This window comes from Phalangium opilio, unplaced genomic scaffold (assembly GCF_054372755.1).
Source record: "Phalangium opilio isolate 3A_F unplaced genomic scaffold, DU_Popi_V2 ptg000045l_1, whole genome shotgun sequence".
Taxonomy (NCBI): domain Eukaryota; kingdom Metazoa; phylum Arthropoda; class Arachnida; order Opiliones; family Phalangiidae; genus Phalangium; species Phalangium opilio.
Genome location: NW_028324168.1, coordinates 2,053,450 through 2,066,676, shown reverse-complemented (window position 1 = coordinate 2,066,676; position 13,227 = coordinate 2,053,450). Strand labels below are relative to the sequence as shown.

Here is a 13,227-nt window from a genome sequence, read left to right as displayed (position 1 = left end):
AAACCTTTTTAAATTAATCAACTTTCTATTTAAATGAAAACTTTAACTTAAAATATTTTATTTTTAATAGACGCTATTATTTAATATTATAATTTTTTAAAACAATTAGATAATTTTTTATGTCCCCCTCCCGGACCCCGATTTCGGAGAGGCCAAGTGCCAGTCCAGTCTCCCTCCAGCTGGGCTTTAAGGTCTGTGGAAATGGTAAACAATTAATTAAGAAATAGGGGGGGCAAAAACCATGCGGTTGGCGGGGGCTGTCAGGGGCCAGGGCACGTGATTGTGGATCTCCATTGGAAACCTGTAAGTTTTTAATCGTATTTAACCTATTTTAATGTTAAAATTGCTCTAGTTTCTTTTTAACGAAAGGGCTTATTACGTTTTATTAAATAAATCAGGCCTAACTCTTATTATAAGCCAATCCTACCTTGAAATATGATGATGTATGTCTTCTGATGACTTGCAATTGTCAAATCAATTATCATAAATTGTCATTTTTGATTAATAATTCTTAATTTATGAATTTTTAAGCGTGTTATCTTAAAAGAATACCCTAATTTAAAACTGATATCGCTTAAAAAATAAAAATTGCAAGGGTAGTCTTTCCCTGTTTGATTATCTCTTATATAAAAGAAATTTCTCACTTTTTTTTTATCTCTATTCATTCAATATTTAATCATTAAGAGGTTTTTTTGTACACCATAATCTCACAGACCTCGTTGAAAAAAAAAATAATATCAGCAATCTCAGAGTACAAGTGCCTTATCATATGAATCTCACTCGTGACAAAGAGAAAACTGACTTTGTATCATCAGCATTGTTTCCAAATGTTCAAAGATACTCTCACATATTTGGGAGGCTGAGTCCCGTAACGATTATGCTTGAAACCAGCGGCATGCAAGTGTTTTTCGTCGTAGATTCACTTTACTGTAAAACTGAGATTGATGATCTCAAAGATGCTATAGTTTTTTATTATCCTCCTCAAATACCGGAGCTCCAAGCGTGTTCTCTTTGTGGTCAGCTATTAGGGGTTATTCAGCTAAACTCCTCCATCTTTAGCCTGCCTAAGATAATCACTTTATCGAGAGGAAAATTCGCTGTCAAGAAATGGGGGAAGTACTTATTTATGCTCGGAGGAAATGCCGATTCCCCTAGCTTAAAACTCCTACAGGGGCTGGACTCCCTTTGTAGGGTTTTTTGCTTTTACCATAAAAATCTCGATGTTACTTTGCAACTTATGGAAAAAAGAAACGCGGATTTACAACGAGAAATGAGAAATTTATGGACTTTCTTTTTGAAATCAATTCGTCACGATCATTCCAGGCTCGGAAGCATTCCGGGTGTTTTATACAAAGCCCCGAATCTTTCTCCAAGCATCATTTCTAAAGCTATATACCTAATCAAAGCCTGCCAAAAATTCTCTTCAGTAATTGCTGGTTGCGTCATTTACAAACGTCAATTAATAGCAACGCAACTTCCGAGTAGTTTGACATTTTTCTTGTGTCATTATCGGGCTTCAGAATCGGTCGAAGAAAATTTAACTGGTCAACCTATCCCTGATGGTTTCATTCACACTAAAGTGTTCCTTCAAAACTACGAGCTTTGTAAATTGTTGGAGTTAAACCCTGCTTTAAAATACTTGGATCGAAAAAAGGATTGCTTGGCTGTTTTTACTAATGATTATAACGTCTCGGAAGGAGCTGAAAGTTCTAGAGTAATCTCCGATAGTAATACTGATCCATTAGATAATGTTGTTGATAAAAAGATGGCTGATAAATCTACCGGAACCGGAATGAAATACTCTTTTTATTCTGATCAAGAGCGATTATTTTCATCTAATGAAGATAAAGTTGATGAAAAAACAGCGATAAAGCATTCATCTTTGAAGGAACACGAAACTGAGAAGTCTTTGTTGAAAAAGAAGAGTAATTCTCTTATTATCTGCAATATTGCTCAAGAATCATTGAAGAAAATAAATGAATTGGAGGAAGAAAAACGGCAAATTAGACGAAAGGGACGGAAAAAACGGAGCTCTTCTAAAAATAATCAATCGGAAGAAAGTACCAGCACCAGTAGTGACTTGAAACCTGTTGAAAACCGTTCACCATTGTCTCCTAAAATCAAAATTGATTCTTCAGATTCCTCTTTCTTTGAACCAAGATCATGGACTCCGGAAGATGAGAAGTTAACTCTAAATTTAAACTTGAAACCATTGGATAACACGACAGCTTCGAGTCAAACTGAATTTGGATCTAGTGTCGAATTAGGAATAGCATCCCCAACTTATGTTGGTAAAACTTGCCCATTGTTTTTGGGAGTTCAAGCTTTATCATCCGAAGATAGTTTGAACAAGCAATCTCAAATCCCCACTGAAAATGACCAAGAGAAAGATAATTTTAAGGAAAAAGGGATGGAAGATACTAATTTAAGTTCATTTGTTAATAAAGCCAGTTGCAATTACGATGCCGATGTTAAGGAAGTAAATTTGATCGCTATTACTCAGTCTAACACTACTATGTTTTTATTATCGGATAATGTTTCTTCGGAGTTAAGGGAAGCTTTAAATGAAATATCTTTAGTTTCGCTTAAAAATTTGAATCAAGAAATAATGGAACGAGCTCAAATGCAAGATAAAAGTAACCCCCCTCAAAACAATTTAGAATCCATTTATTTGGACACCATTTGGAATACAGTTTCCGGCAACAAATATTCCAAAGCCTATCATTTGGTGGAAGATTTCTCAGAAATGGCAGCTTCGGGAATTAAAAACTTAACAGCTATGACAATCAATGGAGTAGCGTACGCTCATTCGTCCATGACACACGATGTTTACATTCAGAATACAACTAAGAAAGGTGTACCCGGAATTCCTAGTTCTCAAGACCCTATTGCTAAAATTTCTGGTTTAACTAAACAAGCCCAAGATAAAATGGGATACTATTTGTTAAAATAAAGTTTATTTCTTAGTTTAATTAATAAAATATGCATTACTTAGTAAAAAAAATAATATTTTTTGGTTTTTTTTTCTAAACTTATTTATATTTTTGCGTGTTTAAATTTGGCGCCCTTTTTTGCAACTTATGGAACGAACCAATCAGGAGAAAGCAATGGCTGCGTCAAATTTTGAGTTTTCACCGACACCGTTTTTGTTTGTTTTATTTTAAATTTTTTAAACAGTTAAAGTTTATTTGTTAGTTTAATTAATAAAATATGCATTACTTAGTAAAAAAAAATAATATTTTTTGGGTTTTTTTCTAAACTTATTTATATTTTTGCGTGTTTAAATTTGGCGCCTCTTTTGCAACTTATGGAACGAACCAATCAGGAGAAAGCAATGGCTGCTTCAAATTTTGAGTTTTCACCGACACCATTCCGTTTTTGTTTGTTTTATTTTCTTAATATTTTAAACAGTTAAATGTAAATTAATAAAGCATTTTAAGTCGATCACAAATGTCGGATTTGGAAGAGGAACTTTATCAAGCTGTCAGTGGCAATGAATACGATAAAATCACGGAGTTGCTGATGAAGGGTATGAATCTCCTCCTCATTAGGCCTAATTTGGGAATAATTGGGGGAAAATTAAAAATGATATTTAATTACGTTTGTGGCAGGTGCCAGCGCGAATGCTCTAGTTCAATCGGGGCAAACTATCTTAGGGCACGCGGTACAAATAGGTAATTGTAAAACGATAAAAATTCTCTTGGATTGCGAGAAATATATGCCCAGCGATGAAATGTCAGCTTCTAAAGCAACTCGCGATGATCCTGTACTCGATATTGATTCGTACTTAAAATCTACCTGGTTTCAATGGGAAAATTACGATGAAAAAATGGCTTCAGAAGCCTCTACAAACAAATCAAATGTAAGTTTTCTCGAGTTAGAAGGTTGGGATTCGGAAGATACAAAACCTAAGTATACCCTTTGGTGTTGTAGACCACTTCACCAGGTGCCATTGCCAGTGGAGGTAAAAGTTTAGAAGAAAACTGTGGTCTTTCTCTTTTATCGAAACCTTCAAAATGGGAACTGAGATTATTTAGATCCCTTAGAGAGTTTTCAACTAGAAAAAAGACTTGCGATGTGAATTTAGCGGATTTCTATGATAGAATGCCTATTCACTACGCGGCAGAATTGGGAAATACTGAAATTTTAGAGCTACTTCTTCAAGCCGAATGTAGAGTCAATGTTTCAGATAGTAAAATGCTCACTCCTTTACATTTTGCCGTGGGAAAAGGCCATGAAGCCGTTACGGAAATGCTTCTGAAAGCTGGAAGCAGAGTTAATTGCAAAACTAGGTATAATTAAAGGGAGGGTGAAGTAGAAAATCAAGTGATTTTTAATTGATTCTTCTACTAATTATAAGACCAGTCTGCATAGTCAAACATTCAGTAAATACCAATTCCGAATGATTTTAAAATTCAAATTAGGTTCAGATTTTAATTAGGGATAATTTTAAACAAGGACTGCCGACCAATCGCGTAACGCCCTGCCTTTTTATTAACAAAATTCTCGTGGCACGTTCCGTGTCTCGCGCCACGATTGTCACGTCGCGCGCGAATTTTATCAAATCTCGTGATAAATTTCATTCAACACGGAGCATGCGTGCCACGAGAATTTTGTTAAATGGAAGGCAGGGCGTTACGCGATTGGTCGGCAGTCCTTCTTTAAAATTATCCTTAAAATCTGAACCTAATTTGAATTTTAAAATCATTCGGAGCTGGTATTTCCTTGATGTTTGACTATGCAGACTGGTCTTATAATTAGTAGAAGAATAGATTAAAAATCACTTGATTTTCTACTTCACCCTCCCTTTAAGGGAAATATATATTATCTGTATATTTATAAATGGAAATTGACTTTCAGTGATAAATCTTCAGCTTTGCATTTAGCCGCTAGTCGTGGATATTCAAAAATTGTTGAGAAGTTGTTGAATTATGGAACGAAAATTGACATTTTAGACGCTTCAGATAGAACACCTTTATTCTTAGCCGTTAGCAGATCACACCATAATGTTTCCAAAATTTTGATTGAAAGGGGAGCTAAAGTGAATGTGGAGGAAATTCACGGCTATACTCCATTATCCGAAGCTGTCTTTCAAAAAGACACTGATATGGTCCAATTATTACTTTCTGCCGGAGCTAAAGTCACTGCCAGTCATCATTTGCTCCATTTCAGTGTCTATCATAGATTAATAGGGCTAAGTCAACAATTAATAGCTACTGGATTGAATGTAAATCGTCATGACGATTGCGGAGACACCCCTTTACACGTAGCGGTTAGATTGGCTCAAGTTGATTTGGTGGAACTACTAGTTCAATCAGGTTGGATTAAATCTGGTATTGATTTGCCTATGCAACAGTAAGCCTTAGTAACGCTAAGCCTATGCAACTGTAAGCCTTAGTAACGCTAAGCCTATGCAACTGTAAGCCTTAGTAACGCTAAGCCTATGCAACAGTAAGCCTTAGTAACACTAAGCCTATGCAACTGTAAGCCTTAGTAACACTAAGCCTATGCAACTGTAAGCCTTAGTAACACTAAGCCTATGCAACAGTAAGCTTTAGTAACACTAAGCCTATGCAACAGTAAGCTTTAGTAACACTAAGCCTATGCAACAGTAAGCTTTAGTAACACTAAGCCTATGCAACAGTAAGCCTTAGTAACGCTAAGCCTATGCAACAGTAAGCCTTAGTAAGACTAAAGGTAGAATTCATAAACGTTGGACGCAACGCAATTTAGTACAGGCAAAGGCGGGGAGGGCGTCGTGCGCAAACTTCCGCCTTTTGCGCACGATGCCCTGCCTTTACCTGTACTAAATTGCGTTGCGTCCGACGTTTATGAATTCCACCTTTAATCTTTAATTTTTGAACAAACCAATTCTGTTCTGTGTCTTAAGGTGGTGATATAAATTCACGTAACAACGTTTCGGGTCAGAGTTTAATCCACGAAGCTGTTGAAGGAATTTCGGAATCAGAATTTGAATCCTTTTCCACCATAATGGGTTTATTGCTTCAAAAAGGGTGTAAACTTGACGTGGAAAGTTTTACACCCGGTGACACGCCACTTTACAGAGCCATTTTATTAGATAAATGTCGTTTTGCCGAAGAATTAATCAAATACGGGAGTGACGTTAATATGGGAAATGTTTATTCGTGTAATATTGATAATCTCTGTTTGGCTAAACGTAAAAATCATTTCCGTTGCGCTCAACTTTTAGTTTTTGCCGGATTTTGTTTATGGAATACACCTTGGCTCGAGATTCCTTCTCACGTACCTAATAATATTACTTATCCTTTAACCAGTATCAAAGGCTGGTTACTACATATGAAACGTAATCCTATGAATTTGACTGATAAATGCAGAATAGTTATCAGGAGACATTTAGGGGTTAATTTGGCCCCCAAAGTTTCATCCTTAGCTATCCCGGATAGAATGAAAAGTTATATCTTGTTAGAAGATTTATCCAGATCCCTTTTAGATGATGATGCTAGGAAATTAGCTGATACCAGTAATGCAAATGTTGATAGGATCAGTTGATACTCGGTTACTCCGCTCCGCTTTTATCCATTAGTGTCAATAAATACTCTTATCTTTTCCAAAATCTCACGTCAATTTCAATACTTCAAGTTATTATATAGTAAAGTAGTTTAAGGGTAATATTTACAGTGCCTTCTAGTCAAATTAGGGCTAAAGAATAAAGCATATTACGCGTATGATTGTTAACAAAGGCCCGAATAAAGCATATTACCAGTGTTGGGCAAATCGCGAATGACGTTGTACTACCAAGCGGGGGGAAATTCGGCGAATGATCGAAAAATTCGCGAATTTGCCCACCACTGCATATTACGCGTATGATTGTTAACAAAGGCCCGAATAAAGCATATTACGCGTATGATTGTTAACAAAGGCCCGAATAAAGCATATTACGCGTATGATTGTTAACAAAGGCCCGAATAAAGCATATTACGCGTATGATTGTTAACAAAGGCCCAAAAATGGCAGTTTTAAATCTCAACAAATTAAATATTTATTAATTAATTTATGAATTAAGTTCAAAAATAAGTCCCCAAAGGTGCCAAAGCACTAGATAGATTCAGTCAATAGTTTTTAGCAGTTAAAACTTAAAAAAATATTAAATACTTTTAATAATTAAGACTTTGTTCTTCCTCCCCCCATTTTAATCAACAACTTTTGTCTTTTATTAATATGACAATTATGTAGCAATCCTAATTTGCTGCCAATTTTATGTAGATTTGTTACAACTTTGAATAAATTGTTATATCCTTAACAAATTTGTGTGGATTTTAAATACACGTGTTAAAGTTAAATTTGAAATTTCGCGCTACCAAATTTACAAAAAAAAAAAAGATGGTGTGCGCCATCTATGGGATAAGAAATGCGGAGAAAAAATATTGCCCGCGAAATTTAAATTGCGTAAACTAAGGACTGAAGTTTTTTCATTAAAGTGAAATACTTTTCAACACAATTAATGCATTTTTATTTGGCCTATTTTTCATAATACTAACGAAATTGAAACTAAAAACCTCGAATAAAGCCTAAAATAATAAAAGGTGCAATTTTGTTTTTGCGAAGCCAACTAAGTTCTTTTCTTTCCGAAGGCTGGGACGTTGTAACATCAACCGATTTTATTTTTTTCCTGAATATAAGGCTATACCATACATATTTAACCCCAAAACAACATAGTTCGAATAAATCTAGAAAGATTTCCTTTGTTTCCTATATTTAGTAAATAATGAATGAATCCATAGATTTTTCCCGTTCAAGGACATAATAGACAAACAAGCTTATCCAATTTAATCCTATTTGTTCAAATCTACCACTACATCATAAAACAGAAACGTTGGTTACTAATTAGATTATAACCCCGATTTTCTGTGGCTAAAAAGCCGATAGTATAGCCTTTCTAGCTATCATTCGGTTTTTTCTGGGCCTGAGAATGGTTATCTCTTTCAAAGTTTACAAGAAATGCTCGCCAAATGGCAAGGTATTTAATATTCTTTAATGGCCACAGTCATTTCGATTAATTTTGATTTTTAATCACCGTAGCTCACTGTTTACCTGAGCAAACGGGATTACGTTGACCATATCAAATTCGTAGACCCTGTTGGTAGGTTTATGGCCATTGAAACGTTCCTAGCGCAGGACAGACTAGGTGTAACCTTGGTGTTCTTTAGAGGGTGTTATCTTGATTGATGACGAATATTTGAGAGGGCGAAAGGTCTATGGCCAAATTGTGGCCACCTTTCGATATGGTAGAGAGGAGGATGAAGTCATGGGTTTGAACTTCTATAAGGAATTGTACTTGGCTTCGGAGGTCATCTACCCTCCAGCAAACGACCCATCACACGAATACACTAAGATGCAAAGCCGATTACTGAAGAAGCTGGGTTCCAACGCCTTCGCATTCCGCCTTGAAGTACATAAGTCAATATAAATCTTTCCCGACTCCTCTCATCAAGTAATTGATATTTTCTACAGATCCCTGAAGACGCGCCCCAATCGGTTACCATTCAACCTGGAGAAGATACTAACAGCAACCCTTGCGGTGTCCACTATGACGTGAAAATCTTTGTGGGTGATTCAGTTGAGGACAAGAGCCACAAAAGGTACTTGTCGAGGTACTTATAATGGAACTTGTGTGTAAAAATCTGCATCTACAGGAGCACCGTTCGAATGGGCATTCGAAAGATTCAATGGGCCCAAATTAAACACTCCAGGCAACCATGCAGTGTTATTCGCAAGGATTTCTTATTGAGTCCCGGAGAACTGGAATTGGAAACAACTCTTGACCATCAAGTGTACCATCCTGGTGAAAATATCCCCGTTAACATCACAGTTCGTAATTTCTCGAACAAAACGGTTAAAAGCATTCGAGTAAATGGTACGAAAATAACCGTACCAGAAACGTCATCCTCAAGACATAACCCTTGACTTTGAACCATTTTAGCTGTTCAGAACATTGATGTTTGCATGTTTGCAAGTGGTCATTACCAAGTAAACATCGCGAAAGCTGAAACGCAGTAGGTTTTTAAAAGGTTTTACCATGTAAAAACTTTGAAAGTTTCAATTCTGTTCTCGGGTAGATCTGGCTGCCCCATTTTGCCCGGAGTCACCTTCCAAAAGGTGGTAACCATCACCCCATCGGTTGACTATAAAAACCAATACAAGGGAATTGCCTTGGATGGTCAATTGAAGAATGAAGACACTAGTTTGGCTTCCTCGACTTTGTAAGCTTGGTTTCCATTAAACCCAAAACGTAATAATTAAAACTGTTCTTGAAGGATCATGGACCAAGACCATAAGGACCTCTTTGGTATCATTATCTCTTACACCATCAAGGTTAAACTGTTGCTGGGAGCTTTGGGAGGGTAGGAGACTGAAATAGGCCTATATTTTTGGGTTAAAATCCTAAATGAATTGTTTTAATTATGATAATAATTAGCGAAGTTGTGGCGGAATTGCCATTCATTTTGATGCGTCCTCAACCTAAAAAACTGCCTGTCCGATTGGATTCCGAGGATCATGACTTGGGTGTTGAGCAATTTAGAAGGTAGTTTGGGGAATTTAGTGGTTTTATTTGTAAGTAAACTAATGTCCCCTGTGATAAATTAGTTCGCGAGAGAACACCATTGATCTTGATGAACCACCCGTTGAGGAAGAAAAGGTCATGTTGGAGGATTTCCCACGATTGAGAATGAATGCCAACAAGGGTGATGATTAATTTCAAACGATGAAACAAAATTCGAAAATCAAAAAAAAAAGAAAAGTTTCTCAGGCCCAGATTGTGTAAACTATTTATCTTTTTAGACTCTGCGACCTGTTAGATGTTTTTATTAATAAGTAATATTAATTTTGTAAGCGTAATTAACAGTTTAATTGTAATTTATAACTAGAATTTGATTAAATTAAAAGTTTCCTTCTGAAATTTTTGGCGCAAACTAATAAAATTTTGATATCCCACAATGGCCTATAAAGCTATCTCAGTTGTGACGTCAGCGCCTAGGTAAAATGTCACAGTACCCTACTACCCTTTGGTTCCGTCATAAACTTATGGTTCTATGGGGAAATAGCATGGGTGACTTCACACTAAACCTTCAGAGATAAGCTCTATTATCTCCCAAACAGATTGGTAAATATTTTGGCCTATTTTTATAAAGATATCAAATTTTCTGGCCTATTTTTATAGAAATATCAAATTTTTTGACCTATTTTTATAAAAATATCAAATTTTTTGGCCTATTTTTATAAAAATATCAAATTTTTGGCCTATTTTTATAAAATTATCAAATTTTTTGACCTATTTTTATAAAAATATCAAATTTTTTGGCTTATTTTTGTAAAAATATCAAATTTTTTGGCTTATTTTTGTAAAAATATCAAATTTTTTGGCTTATTTTTATAAAAATATCAAATTTTTTGACCTTTTTAAGCTATTTTTATAAAAATAAAAAACTTTTTGACCTATTTAAGCTATTTTTATAAAAATAAAATTTTTTTGGCCTATTTTTATAAAAATATGTAATTTTTTGACCTATTTTATAAAAATATCAAAGAAAACAAAGTCAAGGAGTGTAAATAGTAAAATTTCAGAAATTTTATTTATTTATTACGTAGATTGAGGGCACAGCTGAAAAATGGAGCTTATTTTTTTCTTTCTTTCTTTCTTTACAAATATTATTTAAACTTTTAAATAGAGGTGTGCGAGTCCTCATTTTTAGGTTTCGAGTCCGAGTCCGAGTCTTGGGAAACTGGACTCGTCGAGTCCTCGAGTCCAATTTTCCAGGACTCGTCGAGCCCATCGAGTCCTTGAAACATAGTTTCGAGTCCATTTCGAGTCCAAAAATTTCTAATCGAGTCCATTTCGAGTCCAAAATTTCTAATTGAGTCTATTTCGAGCCCAAAATTCTTATAGATTCTAATTCGAGCCCAAAATTCTTCTTAGAGTCCAAATTTACTACTTGTTGGCAATAAATTTACTGGTTTCATGTTTCTAAATGTTCAATGCTTGGGATTGAGAATCTTGTAAATTATCATTATTATTATTAGCACTACTGTCATCATCACTTGAATAGTCACTCGAAGAAGGTATTATTTCCTCGTTCCAAGGCTTGGCACCGGTTATTTTAAGTTTTTTACTCATATCGTCGCAGAACTTAACTAATATAATCAGTTTAATCTATTTACTTTTGGTTTAATGTTAAAATTAACTAGAAAAAAAGTCGAAAAAATACTCTCTTTGCTGCACGATACCACGTTCTTCGATGTAAAAGGCGGTAAAATATTTACAGATATATGAAGTCAGTGTACCCAAGGCTATATGATTCCACTACACAAAGGAGTGTGGACTACAATTCGTATTGCGCGCATAACAACTAAAGACAAATCTTAGCCTTTGGTAGTGTTGTATAGCGTATGTACTGACAAGTGACAATGCATCTAATGATAGACCTAGAGTGACGTGTTCACGGCCAACTACGCAGTTAGCCTGCCGTTTTAGTTTGCCCCTTTGCCCCCTCATGAAAAAATGGAATCGTCGAAAAAAAATGGAATCGTCCAAAAAAATGGACTCGTTGGTGAAGAAAAATGGACTCGTCCAGACCTAAACGGGTAATTTTAGGCCTTGGACAAGGACCCGGGTACCCGTTCGAGTCCTAGAAAAACCAGTTTCGAGTCCGAGTCCGAGTACTCGGACTCGGACTCGAAGTCGAGTACCCGTCATTTTCGAGTACCCGCACAGCCCTACTTTTAAAGGAATACAAATTGTAAAACAAGTTTGGTTAATTTTAATTTTAATTTTAATTATTTATATACGCAGAAAAGAATCTTGAGGATTGTAAAAAACAAAAAAAAAGAAACAAAAATATCTTGTAGTTGTAACCCAAGTTTTTGTTGTTTTTTTTAAAGGTCCATAATTATTTAAATTTCTTAGATGGTAGCTGGAGGTTATACTTTCTCTTCTTCAAGACCGTGTTTGAAAAAGATCATAATGGGGGTTTCACCACCGCCATCCTTTTCTCTGTATTCTAAGAGACCTACCATACCATCGGGATTGGTGCTTTCGCCTGAAATTGCAACAATATAACTAGTTTTAATTAAATTAATTAACCTTAAGCCTAATTATTTTACCTAGGAAGAATTGGAAATCTCCGATCTTGGGAAGAACCTTTTTCACAGCATCTGTGAACTTGGCTTTAGCATCCTTAATCTGATCTTCGGTTTTTTCCATTTCCTTCCACTTCTCTTGGAGTCTGTTAAGAAAAATGGGGTGAAATTATTATTTTCTCGTTTTTATAGGGTAATGGCAGCACTCTGCGTTTGACTGTAATAAGCTCTATGGGGATATAACATGGGGTGCCATTAGTTTGTAAATATAAGAAGAAATAATAATAAATACTTACGATTTAGTGTAGGTTTTAAGGTAATTCTTGTAGTCATTCTTAGAAAATCCAGTTTCAACTAGCCTTTGGTTGAGTACAACGTCTAAACCAGTCTCCACCATTTCGTCTGTGCCCTCATCACCTTCTTCTTGGGAAGGGTTAGCTCCATCAAGTTGAATATCACCCTCTTTACGGGTAATTTGCTATAAAATTAATTGTTAAAATATTGGATGAGTAATTAATTAGTAAAAAACATAATTAACGTCTAACTGAGTCACCGACTTTCCCCGAATGACAAGAAAACACACCTACATTTTCATATCATAATCATATGCTAGCTAAGCCTCGGTCACGGGTCACTGACTTATCAGATTTTAACTATTTACGACTACTTTATCGGACTAATTTTAATTACTTAAGATAAGCTTGAATAATATTTACAAGGGAAACTTAAAAATAAGGTAATAAAATGATTATTTACCCGGCATTCGACTTCGTAAAGACAGTCGTCAATGACTTTGTACTTGGATGAGTCTGTGAACATCTCATCACCTGAAAAATCATATATTACATAAAATACGCTTATTTAACTACATTTTTTTTGGTTAAAACGACAGATTATGTTACTAAATATACATACCAGTAATAATATCCTTGAAAATAATCATTTTAATTAAGATTAAATTGGATTTTAACACGACGAATTTAGTCGACTTGTGCCAGCAAGATGGGCAGAAAGGAAGAGAAAGATTTCGCGGAGAGAGGGCGCTTTTATATTAGGTTTTTCCCCTCGAGATGACTCACGTATTTTCTGCCGTACAGAAAATACACTAGC

The 13,227-nt window shown here is 35.3% G+C and overlaps 4 protein-coding genes across 4 annotated transcripts; 3 read left to right on the top strand and 1 right to left on the bottom strand.

Moving 5' to 3' along the window:
• Nucleotides 1–146: 146 nt before the first annotated feature.
• HPS4 (Hermansky-Pudlak syndrome 4 protein) lies at nt 147–3,007 on the top strand. Its single transcript, XM_089837730.1, has 2 exons — nt 147–303; nt 714–3,007. Exon 2 carries the CDS (start codon nt 770–772, stop codon nt 2,951–2,953), a length of 2,184 nt encoding a protein of 727 aa, XP_089693856.1. The 5' UTR covers nt 147–303; nt 714–769; the 3' UTR covers nt 2,954–3,007.
• Nucleotides 3,008–3,324: 317 nt separating this feature from the next.
• On the top strand, nt 3,325–7,286 carry LOC149676667 (uncharacterized). Its single transcript, XM_089837732.1, has 6 exons — nt 3,325–3,529; nt 3,612–3,862; nt 3,934–4,292; nt 4,861–5,318; nt 5,891–6,722; nt 6,862–7,286. The coding sequence occupies exons 1-5, from the start codon at nt 3,451–3,453 to the stop codon at nt 6,529–6,531; spliced, it is 1,788 nt and encodes a 595-aa protein (XP_089693858.1). The 5' UTR covers nt 3,325–3,450; the 3' UTR covers nt 6,532–6,722; nt 6,862–7,286.
• A 149-nt stretch (nt 7,287–7,435) lies between these two features.
• Nucleotides 7,436–9,940, top strand: LOC149676666 (arrestin homolog). The gene is made up of 10 exons (XM_089837734.1): nt 7,436–7,999; nt 8,062–8,122; nt 8,190–8,431; nt 8,494–8,621; nt 8,676–8,896; nt 8,963–9,035; nt 9,099–9,242; nt 9,297–9,383; nt 9,458–9,565; nt 9,628–9,940. Exons 1-10 carry the CDS (start codon nt 7,952–7,954, stop codon nt 9,734–9,736), a joined length of 1,221 nt encoding a protein of 406 aa, XP_089693860.1. The 5' UTR covers nt 7,436–7,951; the 3' UTR covers nt 9,737–9,940.
• A 1,847-nt stretch (nt 9,941–11,787) lies between these two features.
• Nucleotides 11,788–13,186, bottom strand: Tctp (translationally controlled tumor protein). The gene is made up of 5 exons (XM_089837724.1): nt 13,033–13,186; nt 12,874–12,944; nt 12,414–12,595; nt 12,142–12,263; nt 11,788–12,077 (listed from the first exon to the last, which is right to left on the bottom strand). Exons 1-5 carry the CDS (start codon nt 13,058–13,060, stop codon nt 11,959–11,961), a joined length of 522 nt encoding a protein of 173 aa, XP_089693850.1. The 5' UTR covers nt 13,061–13,186; the 3' UTR covers nt 11,788–11,958.
• Nucleotides 13,187–13,227: the final 41 nt, after the last annotated feature.